Raw genomic sequence first — 18,737 nt, 5'->3', positions numbered from 1 at the left:
AGAGAGCTGACTCCCTCAATTGTTAAAAAATGATGCCATGAATACAACAAATCTGATATAAAAGGTTTATTAGATGGAGGTGGACAGAGAGAGAGGGAAGAAGAGAGAGAGAGAGATGGTGGGGGACAGGAAAGAAAGCAAGGCAGAGAGAGTGCAAGAAAGGAGCAAGAAGCAGGGGTCCTTTTATCTAGGGCCCCTGGTGGCAGCGACCAATGATGACATCACAGGTGGCTAAGCATCCTAAGAGCGGGCTAGTGCATCCACTTGTGAACTAACACCGAGCGACTCCAACAAGCTGTCTTCTGGCCTCCACACTCAGACTGTTTCAAGCGTGCACCCACACAGTTCACACACACACACAACAAATAACAAAATGTATTTAAGAAGACTAGAGCGTGAACTAAGCCATACTTTAGCTGCGTTCAGCGTTGCTCATGAGGCAGCTCTGAAGACTGTGCATCTCCACGGCTCTCTTTGCCATGAGTGCTACACTTTTTTATGCCATTTGCAAAGATGGGTGTGCATGGAGTGTGTGTGTATGTGTGTGTGTGTGTTTATGCCATTTGCAAAGATGCATGGAGTGTGTGTGTGTGTGTGTGTGTGTGTGTGTGTGTTTATGCCATTTGCAAAGATGCATGGAGTGTGTGTATGTGTGTGTGTGTTTATGCCATTTGCAAAGATGCATGGAGTGTGTGTGTGTGTGTGTGTGCAACCATGATCAGCTGTACCCATTGCCCTTTTACTCTCCCTATACAACCCCTACATGTTCTTTTACTGTGGATCTGACAACTTGTTCTGAGCAGCCTCTTTCTTGCGACATAAATAGCCTGGAAGTAGGAGGGGGGATGGGGTTCACAGAATGAAAGGAGATAATGGTTTATTACTGGCCAATTGTTGCTTGTGTCAGCAATTTTAATACCTTCAATTGAAATACACTAATTAATTAAGCTAAAATAAGCATTCATTGTCTAAAGTAGTCTGTGAAATAATGAGTACGGGCGCTTCTTGGCCGGACTCCCATCAGTCACAGAGGCTCCAGAGCCTAAGATGGCCATATCTGTGTGTCGGGCACCTCAGGATGAAGACTCCTGCCCTCAAGTCAAACTTGGCGTTAGCCTCATCTACAGCAATGAGATTTCTAATTTCCAATGACTTCAACAGTAAAAAGAGTAAAGATTAGTATTGGCAAATTGCCTGAGCTCCCACAAAGCTGAATTCCTTGAAGTTCTCTTTTTTTCTGTATTTTCCATCCAGAAGTACCTTTCTCTCCTACCATCCTAGATGTTGAAATACCACTCTGGCCCTCCCAGTAAGGTAATCCCTTCCCTTCATAAACCCTTCAGCTGCAGGACAGCAACTTGAGGTACTTGGCAGTTATCAGTATCAAGCATGTGTGTTTTATCTCTCCACGTGCACTAGGCCCCAGAGTTGAAGGCCATCTCCTGGGATCCAAAGACACAGGTTGGCTGATGATTTGCACCAGGCAGTACTCAATAAGCAGTCACATCAGCTTGACTTTACAAGTCAGGGCATCTGGTTCTACAAGCTGCCAGTTTCTCCTGGGAAGAGCCCAGGGCCAGTGCAAAGCTAGAGATGAATCTTGTCACGGACATGACAGCGAAGTGAATTCTTTATGTGAGCATAGCCAGAATCACCGCTCCCAGAAGCAGAACCATAAATCACCAGCTCTGGTCTTGATGGCGATTGAATCTGACGTGCTTTTAGAGAACAGAAATCTAAAAACTTGCTTAAAAATAAAATCATACAAACTTTGCCTATAAATCAGATAATAGGACCTTAATCTTTCCCAATAGAAATACCTGTTTCTCCATGAGCACTCTATTCGCCTGCCTCCCCAGGCCTTAAACAGCTATCTGCAGCATTTGATTCAAAAGGTTAAATCCAGCTTTGCTGCAACTTCTTGATAGATGCACATTTGACTTCTCGAGGAGTCTCTAGCTGGAACTCTGTTCTTGGAAAGTGGCATTTACGTGAAAATAACATTTTTTTTCTCCGTAACTAACTTTTGTGTAAGGACAAGATTCCTTAGTAAAGCTACATGTTTGGGCAACGGCCCTCAACACCACAAGTCAGGGGTGTGGCTCCCTGTGTTGTGATTATTATGTGTGCTTTGTCTCAAGGGAAATCAGGAAGCCCCGTGTCTCTAGGGAGGGGGTCATTGAAGAGCTGGGATTCTTTGTTATTCTAAAATAACTATTGAGTTTGAACTGCAAGAGAAAATTGCAGAAGCCTAAAGGCCAGCTGGAAGAGTTCAAAGGGAGCCTTCTCATTCAAACCTTAATAGCCTCGGTGTCAGGGCTCCCTGGACAGAGCTTTCGGGAGAGTGGTTTTCAGCTGTCAGGCACCTGTTGTGCAGATTTATGGCACAAGCCATGGGCCTTAATTTGTTTCCAGCTCCTCAGGCACTGAGACGGCAGGATCGACTTCAGAAGGGCAGCCAATCGTGTGTAAATAAAATCTGTCTGATCTGCAAACTGGCTAATTTCATGTAAAACTTCACATTCAGCCACGGAGCCCTAGTCACAGCATTAACACGTCTTAGTCCCATTTCCTGAGGCTAGAGGTGTTTACGTGGTAATTAATAAGCAAGGCCAACTTCCACCGATCAGGTAAAACACAGTTCAGTTTTACAGGATCATAATCTTAGCAAATGGCACTGAGGTCAGCAAAGCTTAGTTCTGTTGATCCCTGGATCTTCCTACACAATAAATGACCGCTGAAATGTTACGAGGAGTTCTAAACCTAAGTATGACTCATGTGTTCCGAGGAACTGGGTCTCATGGGAAGAGGATGTGCTTAGTCCTGATGCAACTTGGTGTGCCCTCTTTGGTGGTGAGGGGTGCTCCCCTTTTCTGAGGAGGAGGGGAGGGGGAAGGGGAAGAGGGTGGGTCCAGGAGCAGAGGGGTCTGTGGCAGGGATGAAAACTGAATAAATAAACAAACACATTCTTAAAAATTTAGGTTTTACAGGTGTGACTTCATGTTCTCTAGTTAAATTCCAGCTTTATAATAAATCTAAATTACTATGGCAATTAACCTGGACCATTTCATTGTCTTACAGAAGCAAAGGCTCCTGATACTGTTTCTGGTTTTCTTTTAATGAAATCTCAAAAGTTCTGGGTGGGCCCATGAAAATATTTGTTCAGTCACGTGAAGTTCAAAGCTGTGGACAAGCCAATAATTTGCTGCCCTTTCCAAAGTGAGAGACATTTTAGATGTGTCTTTTAAAATGGTGTTTTTAATTTAAAGGATTCAGTGCTGAAAGCTACAGGTAACACTTACTTAGAAATTCATATGACCCAGTAAATGAGGCCCTTCCTGTAACCAAAGCTGTACAGCTCTACTCCATTCAGTTACCTTTTTTTTTTTCTAGCAATAAGCAAAATTAACTGCTCGCCTTCAGATCAGGGGTTAGAGTGGGAAGAGACAGAAAAACAATTAACCAGAAAATGACTACATCTAGGAAATGAGACTATGTGCAAAGTATTGCAGAGCAAAACTAATCCAACAAAGGGGCTAGCAAGTGCTAAGGGTTGCCTGGGTGTCCTGATTCATTCAGGGCCACAGAGAACTCCACCACCCGAGATCCTTCAACGTGTAGTATTTAGAAGAGATCACCGTTTCTCAGACTAGTCCAGGAAAGAGGATCGAATTGTAAAACTGTATAAACTTTGTCAAGTTTGGAGAAATATACATTGCCCAGAGGAGCAGAAAAGGGAGGGGTGTTAGAGAATGAGAGGGCAGCCTGCAGACCCGCCCCAAGTTCAAGCACAAAGCAATGAGGGGTTAGAGGTGGCTGGATGCTTCTCTTTCTAAGCAAGGGACGGCGCAGTGTCATATCCCCATCCATGTACAGGAGGAGTACTGCTTAATTTATGTACTTAGTGCTTCCATCTCTTTTCCCTTACCGCATATCAGAGCCTTCAAACTCTCTTCTAGCTATCCATAAACTATGTAACAGATCAGATCAGGTTTTCTGTGCTGTAACGAAGTGCCCCAGATAACCATCATGATAAGAGCTCAGTCTACTTTGGTTTATGTGAACAAGGGGCCCTCATCCTTAGGGCCTGTGGCATAGCAACAGATCATGGCGGTGTTTCTAACACCCACACGGTGGCTCACAACCACCTGTAACCCCAGTTCCAAGGTAACGCAGGTAACACACACACACACACCTATATACATTAAATACTACAATGATTAATTTAAAAAGTAGTCATGGAGGGTGTGTTCACCTGTATTCATGAGACTGGGGTAAGAGTTCAAAGTCTGCTACTCTGCAGTATTCAGTGAGACTCTGTCTCAAAATCCAAACTAGCAAACAAACACGTGATAGACAAACACACTAGAAATTAACTAAAAAACTAAAATGTCCATCACCTCAGCTTGAAGCACAGCACAGCACATTTTATGTGGCTCCATCCACAGTGCACAGTACATGCGTCACAGTTTCAGAAGCTTCGGGAAGAGTTTCCTATCTGTTGTATTTTGTGTGGTGCAGCCGTTGGCAGTACTGGGGATCCACCTGGATGCTGCACACACAGAGCGGAAGCACTCCTGAGTAGCTTGAGCTCGTCCTGTGGCTGCTGTGTAGCGGCTGAGACGTTTGCAGTGGCGTGACAGAGAACAGAGTCAGTCTGGGTATCTCAGGTCTGGGACCTTGATGGGAACAGTTGCAATCAGGGCGTCCTTATAAATCTATTGTGGATTCTTTAGGAGCAAAATTCCTGTGGAAGACTGACAGGGTCAAGGAATAAAACATCCTTTGGCCTCTTGAGTGCATTGTAGAACTTCCAGAGAGGCTGAGGTGCCGAGGTCCATGCTAAACAGTAAGAGAACCAGTTTGCTGGCACAGCCTCACTGCCTGAAGCATTGCCCTTGGTTTTCAGTGAGCGATAACCCGAAAGTCTCTGCAGTTCTTACTTTGGAGATTTTTAGAGGAAACAAACGATACATTTCTTTCCTGGTTGCTTCTCCTTGTGTAGCTTTTCACTCAGTCAGCAAGAGTCTTGACTTTTCTCCATCCCCTTTTCCTCTGCTGCAGCTCTCTTCTCTGTGAATTCAGAAGAGTGGAAACTAGAATTGAAACTATGCCTTTAGCTGTGTTTGTTATTAAGGCACCCCACCCCTTTCTCTTTTTCACAAAGACTTAAAAGGAATTAGTGATGCCTTTTGCTTATAAACCCCGTAGATCAAAAGAATTTGAGGGATAGGTGTGGAGTGATCAGCTGATAACCATTTCTGCTTTCATTTACCCAACAGAGTAGCTCTCACATCAGAGAGATCAGCACAGGGTTCATTTTCTCCCTAGAGGCAGCCAGCTCCATTTTGGTGGGAAGGTGGGAGGAGAGGGGAAGCCAATGAAAGGGGCTGTCTGTTTGCTCTCAGGAATGGAGTGGAGTCTAGTGGGAAGAGGGGGTGGAGAGGGAATATTTGTTTTTCTTTAAGTGGTTATAATTAAAGCCTTCTACCCAATTGCTCTGTGAACCAGAAAAAGGTATTTGTGAAAGTTTGTGTATGTCTTTAAGAACATTGCAGGCTTCTGTATAGAGAAGCTTGCTCTCCAGCGGCCCCTTGTGGTGAGTGTTTTTTTTAAATAATAGTTTCATTAACTGAGAGTACAAACTTACAAGGTGTTTTGATCTTATTCATTCCCCAGCTCTTCCTAGATCCACCCGCTCTCCCTATTTCATGATTTTCTTGACTTCAGAATGCCACCTGCTTCTTTCTGCTTTCCAACCCCTCATTCTGAAAGAAGGAGTCATTTCTGAAAGAGTGTAGCATCGGAATGTAACAGTCACTGAGAGGTTAACTCCACCTCCGCCCACGTGGTCTGGAGTTGTGTGTTCAATCCAGCAGCTTCTCTTCAAAGTTGCATAGGTTGTGGCTCTTTAAGGCCATTCACTCAAGAAAACAGCGTCGTAAGGTTTTACACTCTTGTTTTCCAGGTGGAAACAGGTTGACCAACCAGCATTTTCGGCTGAACTGGGCGTGGATCTCCTTTGAAAAGGAATATTACTTGATCGATGAAGACTCCAAATTTCTAGATGTTGTTCTCAAGCGCAGAGGCTACTTGGGAGAAACTTCATTTATAAGTAAGTTTAATTAGCACTTTTTTATACTTTTACTTTATACTTTTTCTCTCCAGTGATTAAACTATAGCACTAGTTTAGGTTACTGAATGTAAAACCTTAGCGAGATGTTGATATTTGAATTTAGCTACTAAGATCGTATCAACAGATCTGTGTCATGGTGCATAAGTGAGATCTTTCTCTGGCGTAAAATACATTTCTGAAAAATTGGAAGTCATCACCGATCAATTCAAAAATAAAATCAGATATTACTGGTTTAGAATAAGCTGACATGGGTCTAATTTATCTCCAGGATACAGGTCAGCTGAAACAGCATATGACGGCTACTTTAATAAATAAGCAAAATGTATTTGGTGAGTTGTTAGGCATCAAAGTGTCAACCCGCTGTGTGCTGAGTTTGAAGGCCCTGTGGCTCATGGGAAGTTCCTTCATGACCAGTATGTTATGTGAAAGGTCTATGCTGTGGGTTTCCTTTGTTAAAATGTTAAATATTAAATCCTAGTCATTTTCTTCTGCCTTATTTAACAAACTATTAAATTTTAGTCAACAGAGCAAATGCATAAAACCTTCCTTCAACCTTGATTGAAGTCCATATTTCATTTCATCTAATGGTAAAATAGGGAAAGATGTGAAGCAGAAATATAGTTGTTGTAGAATACTAAGTCCCTCATTTTGAGAAAAACCCATTTGATAGGATTGGTAAATAGAGAAGAGCTTTGTGGAGGGAAGTGATTACTTACAATAGGAAGCAAGGAAAATACTGGCAAAAATAAAAGGGTTGCCTCTGAAATTATTCCAGCCCTTGAACGTTAGGTCCCTGTTAACAGTTTGCCCCACTAAACACACTGCTCTCCCCCTGTGTGCTTGAACTCTGGATGGTGATTATTCTTTACTTTAAAAATAGTGTTTTTGCTGCCAGGCAATGCTGGCACATGCTTTTACTCCTACCAGCTGGGAGGCAAAGGAAGGCAGATCTTTGTGAGGTCGAGGCCAACCTGGACTACACAGTGAAACCCTGTCTTGATTAAAAAACAAACAAACAAACAAATAAAAAAAACTGAAAACAAACAAACAAAAAAACTGTTTTAACTTTTGAAAAGAGACTTGTGTTCCTCAACCCAGGCAGCCCCTCCTGGCCCTTCATTTGCTGCACCTCCACAAGACTGCTGTTGACCCTGTTTAACATTCTAGCGTGCTGCCAGGCGGTGGTGGTGCCCGCCTTTACTCCCAGCACTTGGGGGGTAGAGGCAGGTGGAACTCTGAGCTCCAGGCCAGCCTCGTCTACAGAGTGTCCTCCAAGACACCAAAGGCTCCACAGGCAAATCCTGTGTGGAAAAACAAAACAAACAAACAAAATCTAGAATGCGGTAGATGTTTACAGCATTCTCTGTCTTAGGGACTTGGCCTCTCTGCCTCAGCTCTGCTCTCTGCACATAGCCATGTCACTGTCAGTGAGAGGTCAGTCTCAACTGTGCGTTGTGCTTGAGAACACAGTGACCAGATTGCACTGAAAACAGGTGAGAACCTCAGCAATCATCAGGGATGTTCTCATCTATTTGCAACTTGTCCCAGTATTGGCAAGTTTGTATGATGTGAGCTCCCGGTTTTCCTATAGGATGACATTGAGAAAATGAACCATTTAGAAGTATTTTTTATAATGTTTTTTTTATTATTTTTTATCTTATTATCTTTTGGGTTTTTTTAATATAATTTTTTTAATTTAGAAGTATTTTTTACAGATTTTTTAAAGTCTGAAATTTTTTCTCACTGCTGTTTTGTTTTGTTGTTGTTGTTGTTGTTGTTTCTGCTTTTGCTTTTAATTCCTCGGCGGAAGGTTAATGCATTTTTGTAAGTTATTTTTTTGGACCAGTTATGGTTGTGGCTGTAGCAGCAGTTCGACCACAGGCTCCATAGCTCTCGTTGGTTCACTCCTATAGCTACATAGTAAACTGAGGTGGGAGAATACAAGACCCTGCATGTCCACGTCTGCCATCATGGAAGATGGCCCTGACATTATGCCAGGACCTGGAATAGAGGTCCAGTTAAATCGAAGCAGACTTACGGGAGTCTGCAATGAGGATGCTGCTCCCGAACAACCCCCACTTTCACCAGTGGACTTGAAGAATGTGTTAAAGCTGCAGACAGAACCTCACTTGAGTACAGTTAGTAAATCAGGAACTACATAAAATGTGTAGGTACATTTTCACAATGATGACTCTTTAGATCTTGTACCGAAGTTAAATCACATTTTCACTGCTGTCACAGAATGCCTGTAGAGGAAGAAAAGATCACCCCAGAGGCCGTCGGTGAATGGAAGGAGGCGTTGGCTCCAGACTGTTCACTCCTTGGTTGACCAGGAAACAGAAAGAGCTAGACCTACCCCAGGGGCAGATATCACCTTCAAAGGCCTGATCTTAAGGCCTTGCTTCTGCCAGCCTGCCCGCAGCCTTTAAAATCCTGCCACCAGGTGTGGCCCACGCCTTCAAGGCATTGGCTGGAGGAGGACAGTTTGTGTTTAAACTATAGCAAGCTTTTGGAAATTAATTCTTGCAGTTGACATAATAAAGAATGGGTTTTGCTATGGCGTTTTCATCATGCTTTGTTCTTGCTCATCTTCCACCACTGTCCCTCTCCCAGCCCTCCTTTCTGCTTTTTCGTGTGACCTGAATTCTACTTCCTTCTCTCTTGCTCTGCTTTATACTTTCACAGCTTACATGCACACACACACAGACACGCACACCCAGATTTCACACCTGTTTCTTTCCTGATTCTTGCTTATCTCACTTACCATAATGTTTTCCAGTTCCATCCGGTACATTATCTTGTAAACGCCATGGCTCTTTTTTTCTTTATGGCCGAGCGAAATCCCGTTTTGTCCTTTTCCGTGATCATCCAAGTTGCCTACATTTCTTTGCAGCAGAAACTGGTCATGCTGATCTCTCTGTGGTGTGTAACAAACACTCAAGGTCCACTGGTAAACCCAATGTGCATTTGTGTTTAACAATAGTTTTTGCGTCTCATGCCTCCATTGCTGCTAGATATTAAACATTTATTAAGCCCACTGAGCCCTTTATCAATTTTTCTCTTTTCTTGTGACCCTTCCTTCACCAGCTCCCCAAGACCTTGCGTCCTGACTGTGGTGCTACATTAGGCAATGGCCTACAAAATGAAAATGGTTGTTGATGGGTTGTTAATGCATATTGTGGCCTTACATGTGCCAGGGCTAGTCCACATTGCCCTATAGATCTTAACCCCATGAGAAAGACAGCATTATATGATCTGCTTTACAGGTGAGCAAAGAGAGAAAATAGGACATTCCCAAGTATTCAAGGCCCCAGGGCCCACACTGATAATCACCTCACCTGAGTATCTCACAAACCTGAGAGCGGTTAACCTAGTAATTGGTGGCTGAGAGGGAGGAAAGCCCATTTTCTCAGGCCAAGAGCACTTGCTTCAGCCCTGCACTGTTTTTCCATGTAAGAGAAGACCTGAAAGTTTAAGAAAGAAGGCGAACACCCGTGTTTCCGGGAGCAACAGCGGGGATCTGATATTGCGACCTGTGTTTCATCAGGTAGATGACTTCGCTGTCCTCTGATAAACATGGCCAAAATTGGAGGATGTGACTTGTGTTGTATGAATTACTTTTTGGCTTTCACTGTCCTTTGCGTGTCCTGGAAAGAGTGCTTTGCTGATGAAAGGAAATTCAGCCAAGCCGGCAGCCCCTGGCAGAGGCCTGCTAGCAGGGGTCTGTTGCTCGTGCTGTGGTGATTGTAGGGGATCCAAGCGGTGTTGGCAGCACCTCAGTGTGCATTAGGAGCGGGGCGCAGAACTCAACCAGACAGTGCTGGGAGTCTTGTTGTGGGCCCTTTATCCTTGGACATTCAACAAGCAGTGATTTACCCACTCCTGAAGCAGATACGAGGCACTTAACCGTGTGGTGTTTCTCTGAGGACTGTGAGATCAATGCTTTTAAACAAAACCTTTCTCTTCATCCTCATCTTAAGAATGACAGCCTGTGATGAGTTCAGAGATAGTCAAAGGAACCTTAGGTAAGCACTCCGAGGCAACTTTGTTTTGCCTTAGTTTCTGATACTTAGTAAGTAAGGCGGAGCAGGATGCCCGGCTGTGAAACAAAGGAAAAGAGGGAATGTATCCCAGTTGGTCTGAAACGAATGAATGACATTGTTTCTGCAGGCATCAGCACGAGGGATGGGACTGCAGTAAAAGACAGAGACTTCAAGGGCAAAGCTCAGAAGCAAGTGCAGTTCAACCCCGGCCAGACCAGGGCCTCGTGGAGAGTGAGGATCCTGAGCGACGGGGAGCATGAGCACTCTGAGACCTTCCAGGTGGTTCTCTCCGAGCCTGTGCTGGCAGTCCTGGAGTTCCCCACAGTGACTACAGTGGAGATCATTGACCCCAGTGACGGTGAGAATGTTTGTTGCCTCCCTTATGTCATTGTTGCTGAGCTTTTAGGACAACCTGCCTTTCTTATAGCGGAGTTTAAAGTTGCGATTTGGACTTTCTATGTAGAGAATTTCTAGAGTCGCTAGAATTCTTGGATACATTGATGGAAAGAGGGAAACAGAACAGTAATGAAGGGAAGCTGCATCTCAAGTCAATCAACCTTAGCAGCATTAATGCTGGGTCCTTCCTGTGGTTACCATTCTGCTCTCAGAACCATTGTGGTTCCTTCCGTTTTTTTGTGGTATCAGTTCATCAGCCTTGAAGCCTTTCTGATGTCTGAGAATACCTTTTAAGCAAATGGTTTGAGCATCAGACCATTCTGGGCTTAATTTGTTCCTCCTATTTCATTATCTCCACCTTTGTTGGATAGTATCCACGCTATTACCCTGCCTACCCCTTCTGTGTTGAAGCGTCCCAAGCCGCTGCTCTGAAATTCTCTTAGATTAATTTTCTTGTCAATGTGCTGCCTTGGCTGACATTGTAAAAAAGGGAACATTAATGCTCTTGTAATTTGACCTTTTCCCGCCCCTTGACTACAATCCTGGTTTGTCTCCATGGGTATTTGAGTTGGGGGGTGGGGGTGAAAGCCTTTTTTGAAGGCTGGCATTTATGCAACCCTCGTGGAGACTTTCAAAGTTGAAATACTGTCAGAAGCCAGACATGACTTTCTTTCGTTTAAACTGACAGGCAGTTTTGTTTTGTCAGTCAGAAAAATTCTTAAAGGCTCTACCAAGATACAATCTGCTGAATTAATAAAATGGGGACTCGTATGCAAATCCATGTATTAAAAGAGGAAGCGTAATTATAAAGTCTGGATCAGATCCAGAGGCTTCCAGCATCCTGAGCTTAACTAATTCTCTGCCCCTAGTCAAATATGAAGCTCCCTTACATTTGTAATTTTCATTTGAGGATATTTAATATTAATTGCATCTGCTTAATCTGTGGATAAATAATTAACTTTCCTCTGGTCTGCAGCTTTGCGGATATACTTCTCTAATAGGACTTTTTCTCTCTTAAACACTCCTATGACAACTTTAATACATTTAAGCTGCTCCATTACTTTAAGCTGGAAGCTAGCTTCTGAGATTTTATTTGCTGTTTAGTAAAATTGCTATCATTTACCTGAAGGGATAAGACTAAACTTGGTGCTGCATTCCTAACCATAAGGTGAGAGTGCATCTCTCTACCAGAGATGTGCCTGCGTAATGGGCTTTTAAAACAAAGGAAACACAGACACCTGCAAACATGCATACATACACCCTGGTCCTCACATATTCCTAACTATGCTATTGTAATGGTCTATCGACATTTATGGTTTTTAATTGAATAGCTGTGACTTAGGCAAGGATTTTAACTGGTTGTACATTTTACTTACGTACATTAGCATCTACAGTCACCTGTAGATTGTCATTGCTTATTGACTTAAGGTGAAGCCATAGTCTCTGCTAACATGGATCCTGTCTAATTCCTCCTCTGCCTGCCTGCATCTGTGGCCCTCTGCAACACTGTAATCAGTAGTGAGCCTCCGCTCTCACCTCAAGATGATGTCCAGTCCTCATACCCATGTGGCATCCATGGTGTCTTGAGTGGCAGACACCAGTGGGGGTGCTCCAGCACTCCCCTGAGAATTTGAAGACGGCCACGAACACAATAGCAGTACATTTCCAAGCAGTGCTGACAGCTGGTTCGTGCCCTGCCCCTGGGGAAGGGGCCATCCAGAGGCAGCTTGACCATCAGAAGGACCTTCTAGCCTAGAGCAGACACATTTTGTTGCATGGAAATGTAGGATGGAATGGGGACTTTAATGTTATTCAGTAATGGGGGAGGGGGAGGATGGCTAGAACATTCTGCTGCCAGTTTGGATAGCGGCCACCATCCCATGCTTATTGAACATATCAATAAATTTGGTTTCCTTGTAACTTGAAGCCTGTAGTTCAAAGAAAGCCAGACTAAAGGAAGGGCAGACTTCTCAACAGTGACAATAACCTCTCACATTCCAGGTGTCTGTGGACACAAGAGAAGGCAGCTGTGTGGTCATATGACCTCAGCCTCACTAGCATTCATGTCTTTTTTGTGTGAGTTTATCCCACAATATTCTTTTTCATATGGAAAGTTTTGGCTTGGAGGAGGCTGAAGTACCCTTAGCCACTGAACTTCTTTTCTGGGTGAGAAGATTGAGGAGGCATCCCTTAGTCCCTGCAGAAGCCAGCCATGTGTAGCTGTTTTGTTTGATTGACAGAGATGCTAGGATGCTCTCTGTATAAAGGAGAAGTTCCTATAAAGTTGCTGTCCAGTGGCAGCAACTGTCTTCCACTGAAAGACCCATCATCTCCAGGCTGGACTGTGAGCACAAATCAGCCCTGTTGATTTCCAGAAGACAGGAGAACCTAAGGGGGGAAATTTAAGGTCACTGCTATGCCCTTTTGTCTCACCACTTACCCCTCCCCTAAAGTCCAAATGAAGTAATTTACAGGCAAGGTGAAATGTCAGTCAGATCACCAACCTACCCTTCTGTTGGGTACCTTCTGTGAGCCCCACAACACATCAAGGGCTTGGCAACTTTATCTCATTCCAAACTTAAAACTCTAATTCTGTGATTTTTTTTTTTAATCAGTTCATCGGTGAGCTCTCAGGGGCTCAAAGGATTTACTTCCACACAATCGCCATTGAGTATTAGAGGCAATAGTTAAGAAGTGAAAGCATTGAGATAGATATGTGTTACATGTGTTTTCTTTCCCTAAACCACTTCTACCTTGAGTTATCAGCTTTCATCATTTCATACTGCCAGAAAAAAAAAAAAAAAGCGAAATCTTAAATCACAGTCAGTGCCTTTGCAAATGCAACAGTGGTACAGTTGTTTGTGTAGGTCACACAGCAGAATAATTCCTAGCTTTTTAGTATGTTTTCACTTTCAAAACTTAACATGTATTAGCATCAGAGAATAAACCCAAATGTTCTAAAACAAAACAAACAAGAAAACAAGAGCACTTTCAGCCCTTTTAGTATTAAGTACCTGTGTAGTCAAAGGCTTACTGAGCATCTGCTAGGGATGCCAAGGATCCTGCTGATGCAGGTGAGACAGTACAGGTGCTTGGTACCCACCAAGTACGTCCTGTGATCTTGTGACCACATTCCATCAGCTAACAGTACACAATACTGTGTGCCTTGATAAATACTGAGCTGTAGAAGGACCATATGTCCCACTTAAAATTTTATTAGAGGTTTATTTACTTATTTTATATATCTATGGGTGGTTTGCCTGCATGTATGCCTGTGCATCACATCCATGCAGTGCCCTTCGCAGCCAGAAGGGGGCTTCAGATCCCCTGGAACTTGGGTTACAGATGGTTGTGCTGTGAACTGAACCCAGGTCCTCTGCAAGAGTAGCCAGTGCTCTTAACAGAGCAGAGACATTGCTCCAGCCTTAACCCAGTTTTGAGAGGTTTTTCAGGACAATGATTCTTAGTTTTCTGTCTGTTAAATCCTGTATCTCAAACAATGCCACTGTTTCCTAGTCTTAGAAACATACAAGGAAGTAACTGATTGTAAACACTTTTGTTTCTGTTAAAGGAAAATATGTTTGTTTGTTTTAAATAGGTCCTGTTCTTTTTTTTTTACTTCCTAATCTCTACCCATAATACAATGAGTTGTATGTATATTTACTAGGAGAACACAACTGCAAATATTTGAGTATAAATACATGGAAAAACTAGAAAGCCCATTTTTATATATTATTTTTCTTGTTACACCTGATATGCCTGTAAGCTTGTATTGATCAGGTCATTTTGATATTTCCTTGATCATATAATCATGAACAAGTAGATCAACTATTTCATTTCTATAAAGGTTTTGGTGGAATAAGATTTAGTTGCTGCCTAATATTGTAAAAAAGTTACATTAAGTACAGCTATAGAGAAGGCTCAGCAGTTAAGAGTACTTATTGCTTTTGTAGAGGAACTGGGTTCAAGTCCCAGCACCCACATGGTAGCTCACAATCACCTGTAACTCTAGCTCCAGGGGATCTGATGCTTGTTTCTGGCCCCCATGGGCTCCTGAATGTATGTGGTGCACATATGTATGTGCCATCAAAACATTCGTACATGTTTAAGAACAATAGAGGTTGTCATGTCACTTTAGCCACTAAGTTTGAAAAGATAATTTTTGGACCTTCTACCCTCATGATAGGAGTTTGCATTAGAGGACATGTGAGTTCGGCTCACTGTTTCACTTGTGTCTTGCCCACACTTCTTTTTAAAATGGTCTACAGTAACTCGGTCCGCTGTTGGAATAAAAGGGTAAGAGAAATGTCAAAGTTCAAGCATCCACGGCAGTATTCAGAGACGTCTGCGCTGAGTACCTTGTTGGCTAGTGCAAACCCAGTGCGGTGGCCGGAGACTCCCGGCATGCCTTCTGGGTTGTTTTCAGACATGCCAGGTTCTCTCAAGGCGGGGAACAGTCAGTGCTTTCATCCATGCTCCAAGTTCTCTTCCTGTTCATCTATTCCGACTGATTTACACAAGACAATTTGTTCTGTCATGTTTTTAGTGTTTCTTTTTCTTTCATCTGTACAGTGTAATGGAGAGAAAGGACAGGATGAAATTATCTCTCAACTGCGGCTACAACTTTATTTCTGAAAACTGAAGTCAGTTTTTTTTTTCTTTTCTTCTAAGTTGTAGTATAGCCAAAACCTAAAAATAAAAACTGCAGTTACAAAGCGAGGACTTGTTATGTTGTATAGTCAGGCCAATGCATGGAGGATACATTCACCCTATCCAGGCTTATCTTTCAGAGTATAACGTATTCACAGCTGGAGAGATGGCTCAGCCATGAAGAGCACTGGCTGCATTTCTAGAGGTCCTGAGTTCAATTCCCAGAAACCACATGGTGGCTCACAACCATCTATAATGAGATCTGGTGCCCTCTTCTGGTGTGCAGGCACATATGCAGATAGAGTAGTCATGTACATAAAATAAACATATAAACAAATCTTTTTAAAAAAAAAAAAAGTATTCACATGTACCAGAAAGTATCTCACATTTATTATCAGAAAGATAATTCAATACAGTCATAAGCATGGAACAGAGAAGCAAGGTGTGAGGAGCCAAAGAAACCTTAGACCTCCTGCTTTTTTCTCTGCAAACATGAAACTAGCAAGAAGTTATGAGTATTAGTCATTTACTCATTTATAATCCTCCCACAGGGAGGTAGCCATTCTAGTTTTTGAGAGCACAGCGCTGAGGTTGCTCTTTTTTCTCCTACTGACTTCTGGTCACTTCTTGAGGCTGCATTAATCCCACAACGAGCCCCCACTTCTTCCTTTGAGGGACTGTGAGAGTTTCAGCCTGTTAAGTGAATGGGATTTTACATGGGCACTCTATGACATATGCCTTTGTATGTTCTCTGTCTATACTAATGTATGTTAGCCACGTTATTGAAAAGAAAATGTATAGGAAATTTTCAGCTCTTTAAAGGAATCCTCTAGGTCAGTGATTCTCAACCTTCCTAACAGTGTGACCCTTTAAGACAGTACCTCATGTTGTCATGGCCCCCAACCACAAAATTATTTTCCTTGCTACTTCATAACTGTCATTTTGCTACTGTTAGGAATCGTAATGTACATATCTGATACTCGGGATATCTGATATGCTGCCCCCGTGAAAGGGTTGTTTGAGCCCAAAGGGATCAGAACCCCTGGTTGAGAACCACTGCTTTAGCTACTTGCTTCTAGCTTCCACTTAACCTTCTTCCCCTCTCCCTGCCTTTTCTCCGCTTACCATGAGGAAAACCGCTTTTTCTTAATATCAGGTTAGCATTTTCCTCATGTGTTAGCAGTGTCCCACTCTCCCCTGCATGACTTCTTTTGGGGAGAACTCTGGGTGACCCGTAGTGGTTATGAACATGAGCTCTGGGATGGCTTGTCTGAGTTCACACCCACCGTCAGCGCCTCCTCATGTGACCTGCAGTGGGTTATTTGGCCTCTCTTGTGTGTGTGTGTTGTGTCCTCGGAGCTAAAATGCCTATCACAGGTGTTCTTACCTCAAGAGTTACAGAAAAGACAAAGCCAGTCGATACACGTGAAGTGTTTAGACTAGAACTTGGCAAAGAGTAAGACTGTAGGTGTTAGCTAACCGTGTCTAAAGACTGATGCAGGAATGGTGTTCTGAAACATGTCGCTCATCCAAAGCTGTGCTGACTTGAGTCTGACTATGCATACCCTTCCACTGTCTCTGTAAACTGAAGTGGAAAAATCACGTTAAGCTAAACGCCAACCGTAAAAATAATTCATTCTCTCTCTGATACCCTTTTATAGTTTCTCCCACAAGTTACATACTTCTGTTAAAAAGTTAGGTCAACAGAAGACCTGAACTTGATATGGGCCTATTCGCCCTCTGTCAGATCAAATGTGGGAGTGAATTCCAGGTCAGAGGCCGTTGTCTGGACACCCAGTTTTCTTCTCTCTTCGTGGTTCAAGCCCACAGCCACTGGGGAGAAGTCCTGACTTACATAATCCAAAGTGCATGGGTCAGAGGTTGCTGAAGGAACCAAACCTTAAGTTCTCCAGGCTTAAATCCTAGAGGGGCAGCTTAATTAAAACCCAGTGTCCCCCAGAACATACTTGAAAACAAAACTGGGCAAGACAGTTTGCAGTGTATAAGGAATGTTATGTGTGATTAAGCCAGGTTTAATCAGCTCCGGCTTTTGTAACAAAATATCACAGATTGGGTGACTTTCATAAAACAGGTAATAATGTCTATCTGTTCCTCACAGTTGGGGAGAATTAAGACTCTGAGCTCAAGGTGCAGGTCTGGGAGTAGAGGGATTGCCTAGTATGTTTGAGCCCCTGACTCCATCTCCAGCAATGCTAAAACAAACAAGCAGACCAAGCTTGGGCTAGTCTACCCAGATCTTGATGAGGGTCCTCCAGGCTTACAGACATTCGCCTCCTGGGTATGTCCTCAACGCATCACCCAGCATCCCTTGTCTGTGGGTGAAGAGAGAGCTTTGCATGGCTTTTATGAGAACATCGATCCCTTATTGGGCCTCCACACTCATGACCTTCCCTAAATCTACTTGCTTCCCCAAGGCCCACCTTCTCCACCATCACACTCAACATGGGAGTTTAGAGGGACAAAAGCATTAGCACGTGACAAACTTTTGCTAATATTTCATATAAAGGCCACAGAGAATGTGGCCTGAAGTCTTAAAGTCAGTTTTGAAGGGGGCTAGAGAGATGGCTCGGTGGTGAAAAGCACTTGTCTGCTCTTCCAGAGGACCTGAGTTCAATTCTCAGCAACCACATGGTGGCTACCAACCATCTATGATGAGATCTGGTGCCCTCTTCTGATGTGCAAGTGTATGTGCAGGCAGAACACTGTATACATAATAAATAAATACATACATACATACAGCTTTTAAAAAAATGAAGGTGTGCGTCACCACACCCAGCTTTGTACTTAAAAACAAAACAATAACAACCAGCAAAGCAGTTTTCTCCGTTTGCCACTTGGATGCCCTCTAGAGCAAGATCCGATAGGGCAGTACCCTCCTCCTGTGTGAGCTGCTCCTTCAGGATGCTGCCTTGCACTCTGCACGAAGTGCTAGTGAGGTTAGCCAAATTCTAGAGCCTTCCCTTTGAGTATGGTCTCAATTCTCCACCTACTAGGTTCCTTGGCTCTGTGTGGCGCAGTTGCTCCCTCCCTTCTTTTTGGCACATTCAGTGCCTCTTGGCTCTTCTCAGCCTCCAGTTTACAGTCTTTTTATCTCTGGTCCCTTGCCTTCGCCTTCTGTCCCTCTGTCGCCTTCTGTCGCCGTGACCCTACTCTGGCCAGTGGCTGCACATCTCTCACACCTGAATTTTTCCAGTCTGACCTCTCTGCTGAAATCCAAGATCATGCACTCAAAGGGCCACTTAGAGTTTTGCAACCTCAACTTTAGCATACCCCAAATGTAACCCCGGGTTTCTCAAATCTGGCCATAAATTGTCCCGCCCTTTTTACAAACAGCAACTTTATCTGTAAAAGACTGACCAAGGTTACAGCTTGAGTTGTCCTGGGTTCCTCAGGTTCTTCCCCGTACCATGTCATCAGAAAACTCGTGAGTCTCTGCTTATGATGCATCCGGTTCACATCCACACTGTATCAGCTGTTGTTACTTCCTGGTC

At 43.4% G+C, this 18,737-nt stretch overlaps 1 protein-coding gene across 1 annotated transcript in view; it reads left to right on the top strand.

Annotated features, from left to right (window-relative positions):
- Nucleotides 1-18,737, top strand: part of Frem2 (FRAS1 related extracellular matrix 2) — a 127,194-nt gene that overhangs the window by 49,084 nt on the left and 59,373 nt on the right. Inside the window, exons 3-4 of the mRNA XM_021652359.2 lie at nucleotides 5,969-6,115; nucleotides 10,307-10,537. Of these exons, the coding sequence (XP_021508034.1) occupies nucleotides 5,969-6,115; nucleotides 10,307-10,537 (378 nt within the window). The remainder of the gene's footprint in view (nucleotides 1-5,968; nucleotides 6,116-10,306; nucleotides 10,538-18,737) is intronic.

Source organism: Meriones unguiculatus, chromosome 2 (assembly GCF_030254825.1).
Source record: "Meriones unguiculatus strain TT.TT164.6M chromosome 2, Bangor_MerUng_6.1, whole genome shotgun sequence".
NCBI lineage: Eukaryota > Metazoa > Chordata > Mammalia > Rodentia > Muridae > Meriones > Meriones unguiculatus.
Note: the sequence above shows the minus strand (reverse complement) of the source record. Positions and strands in the feature narration are given on the sequence as shown.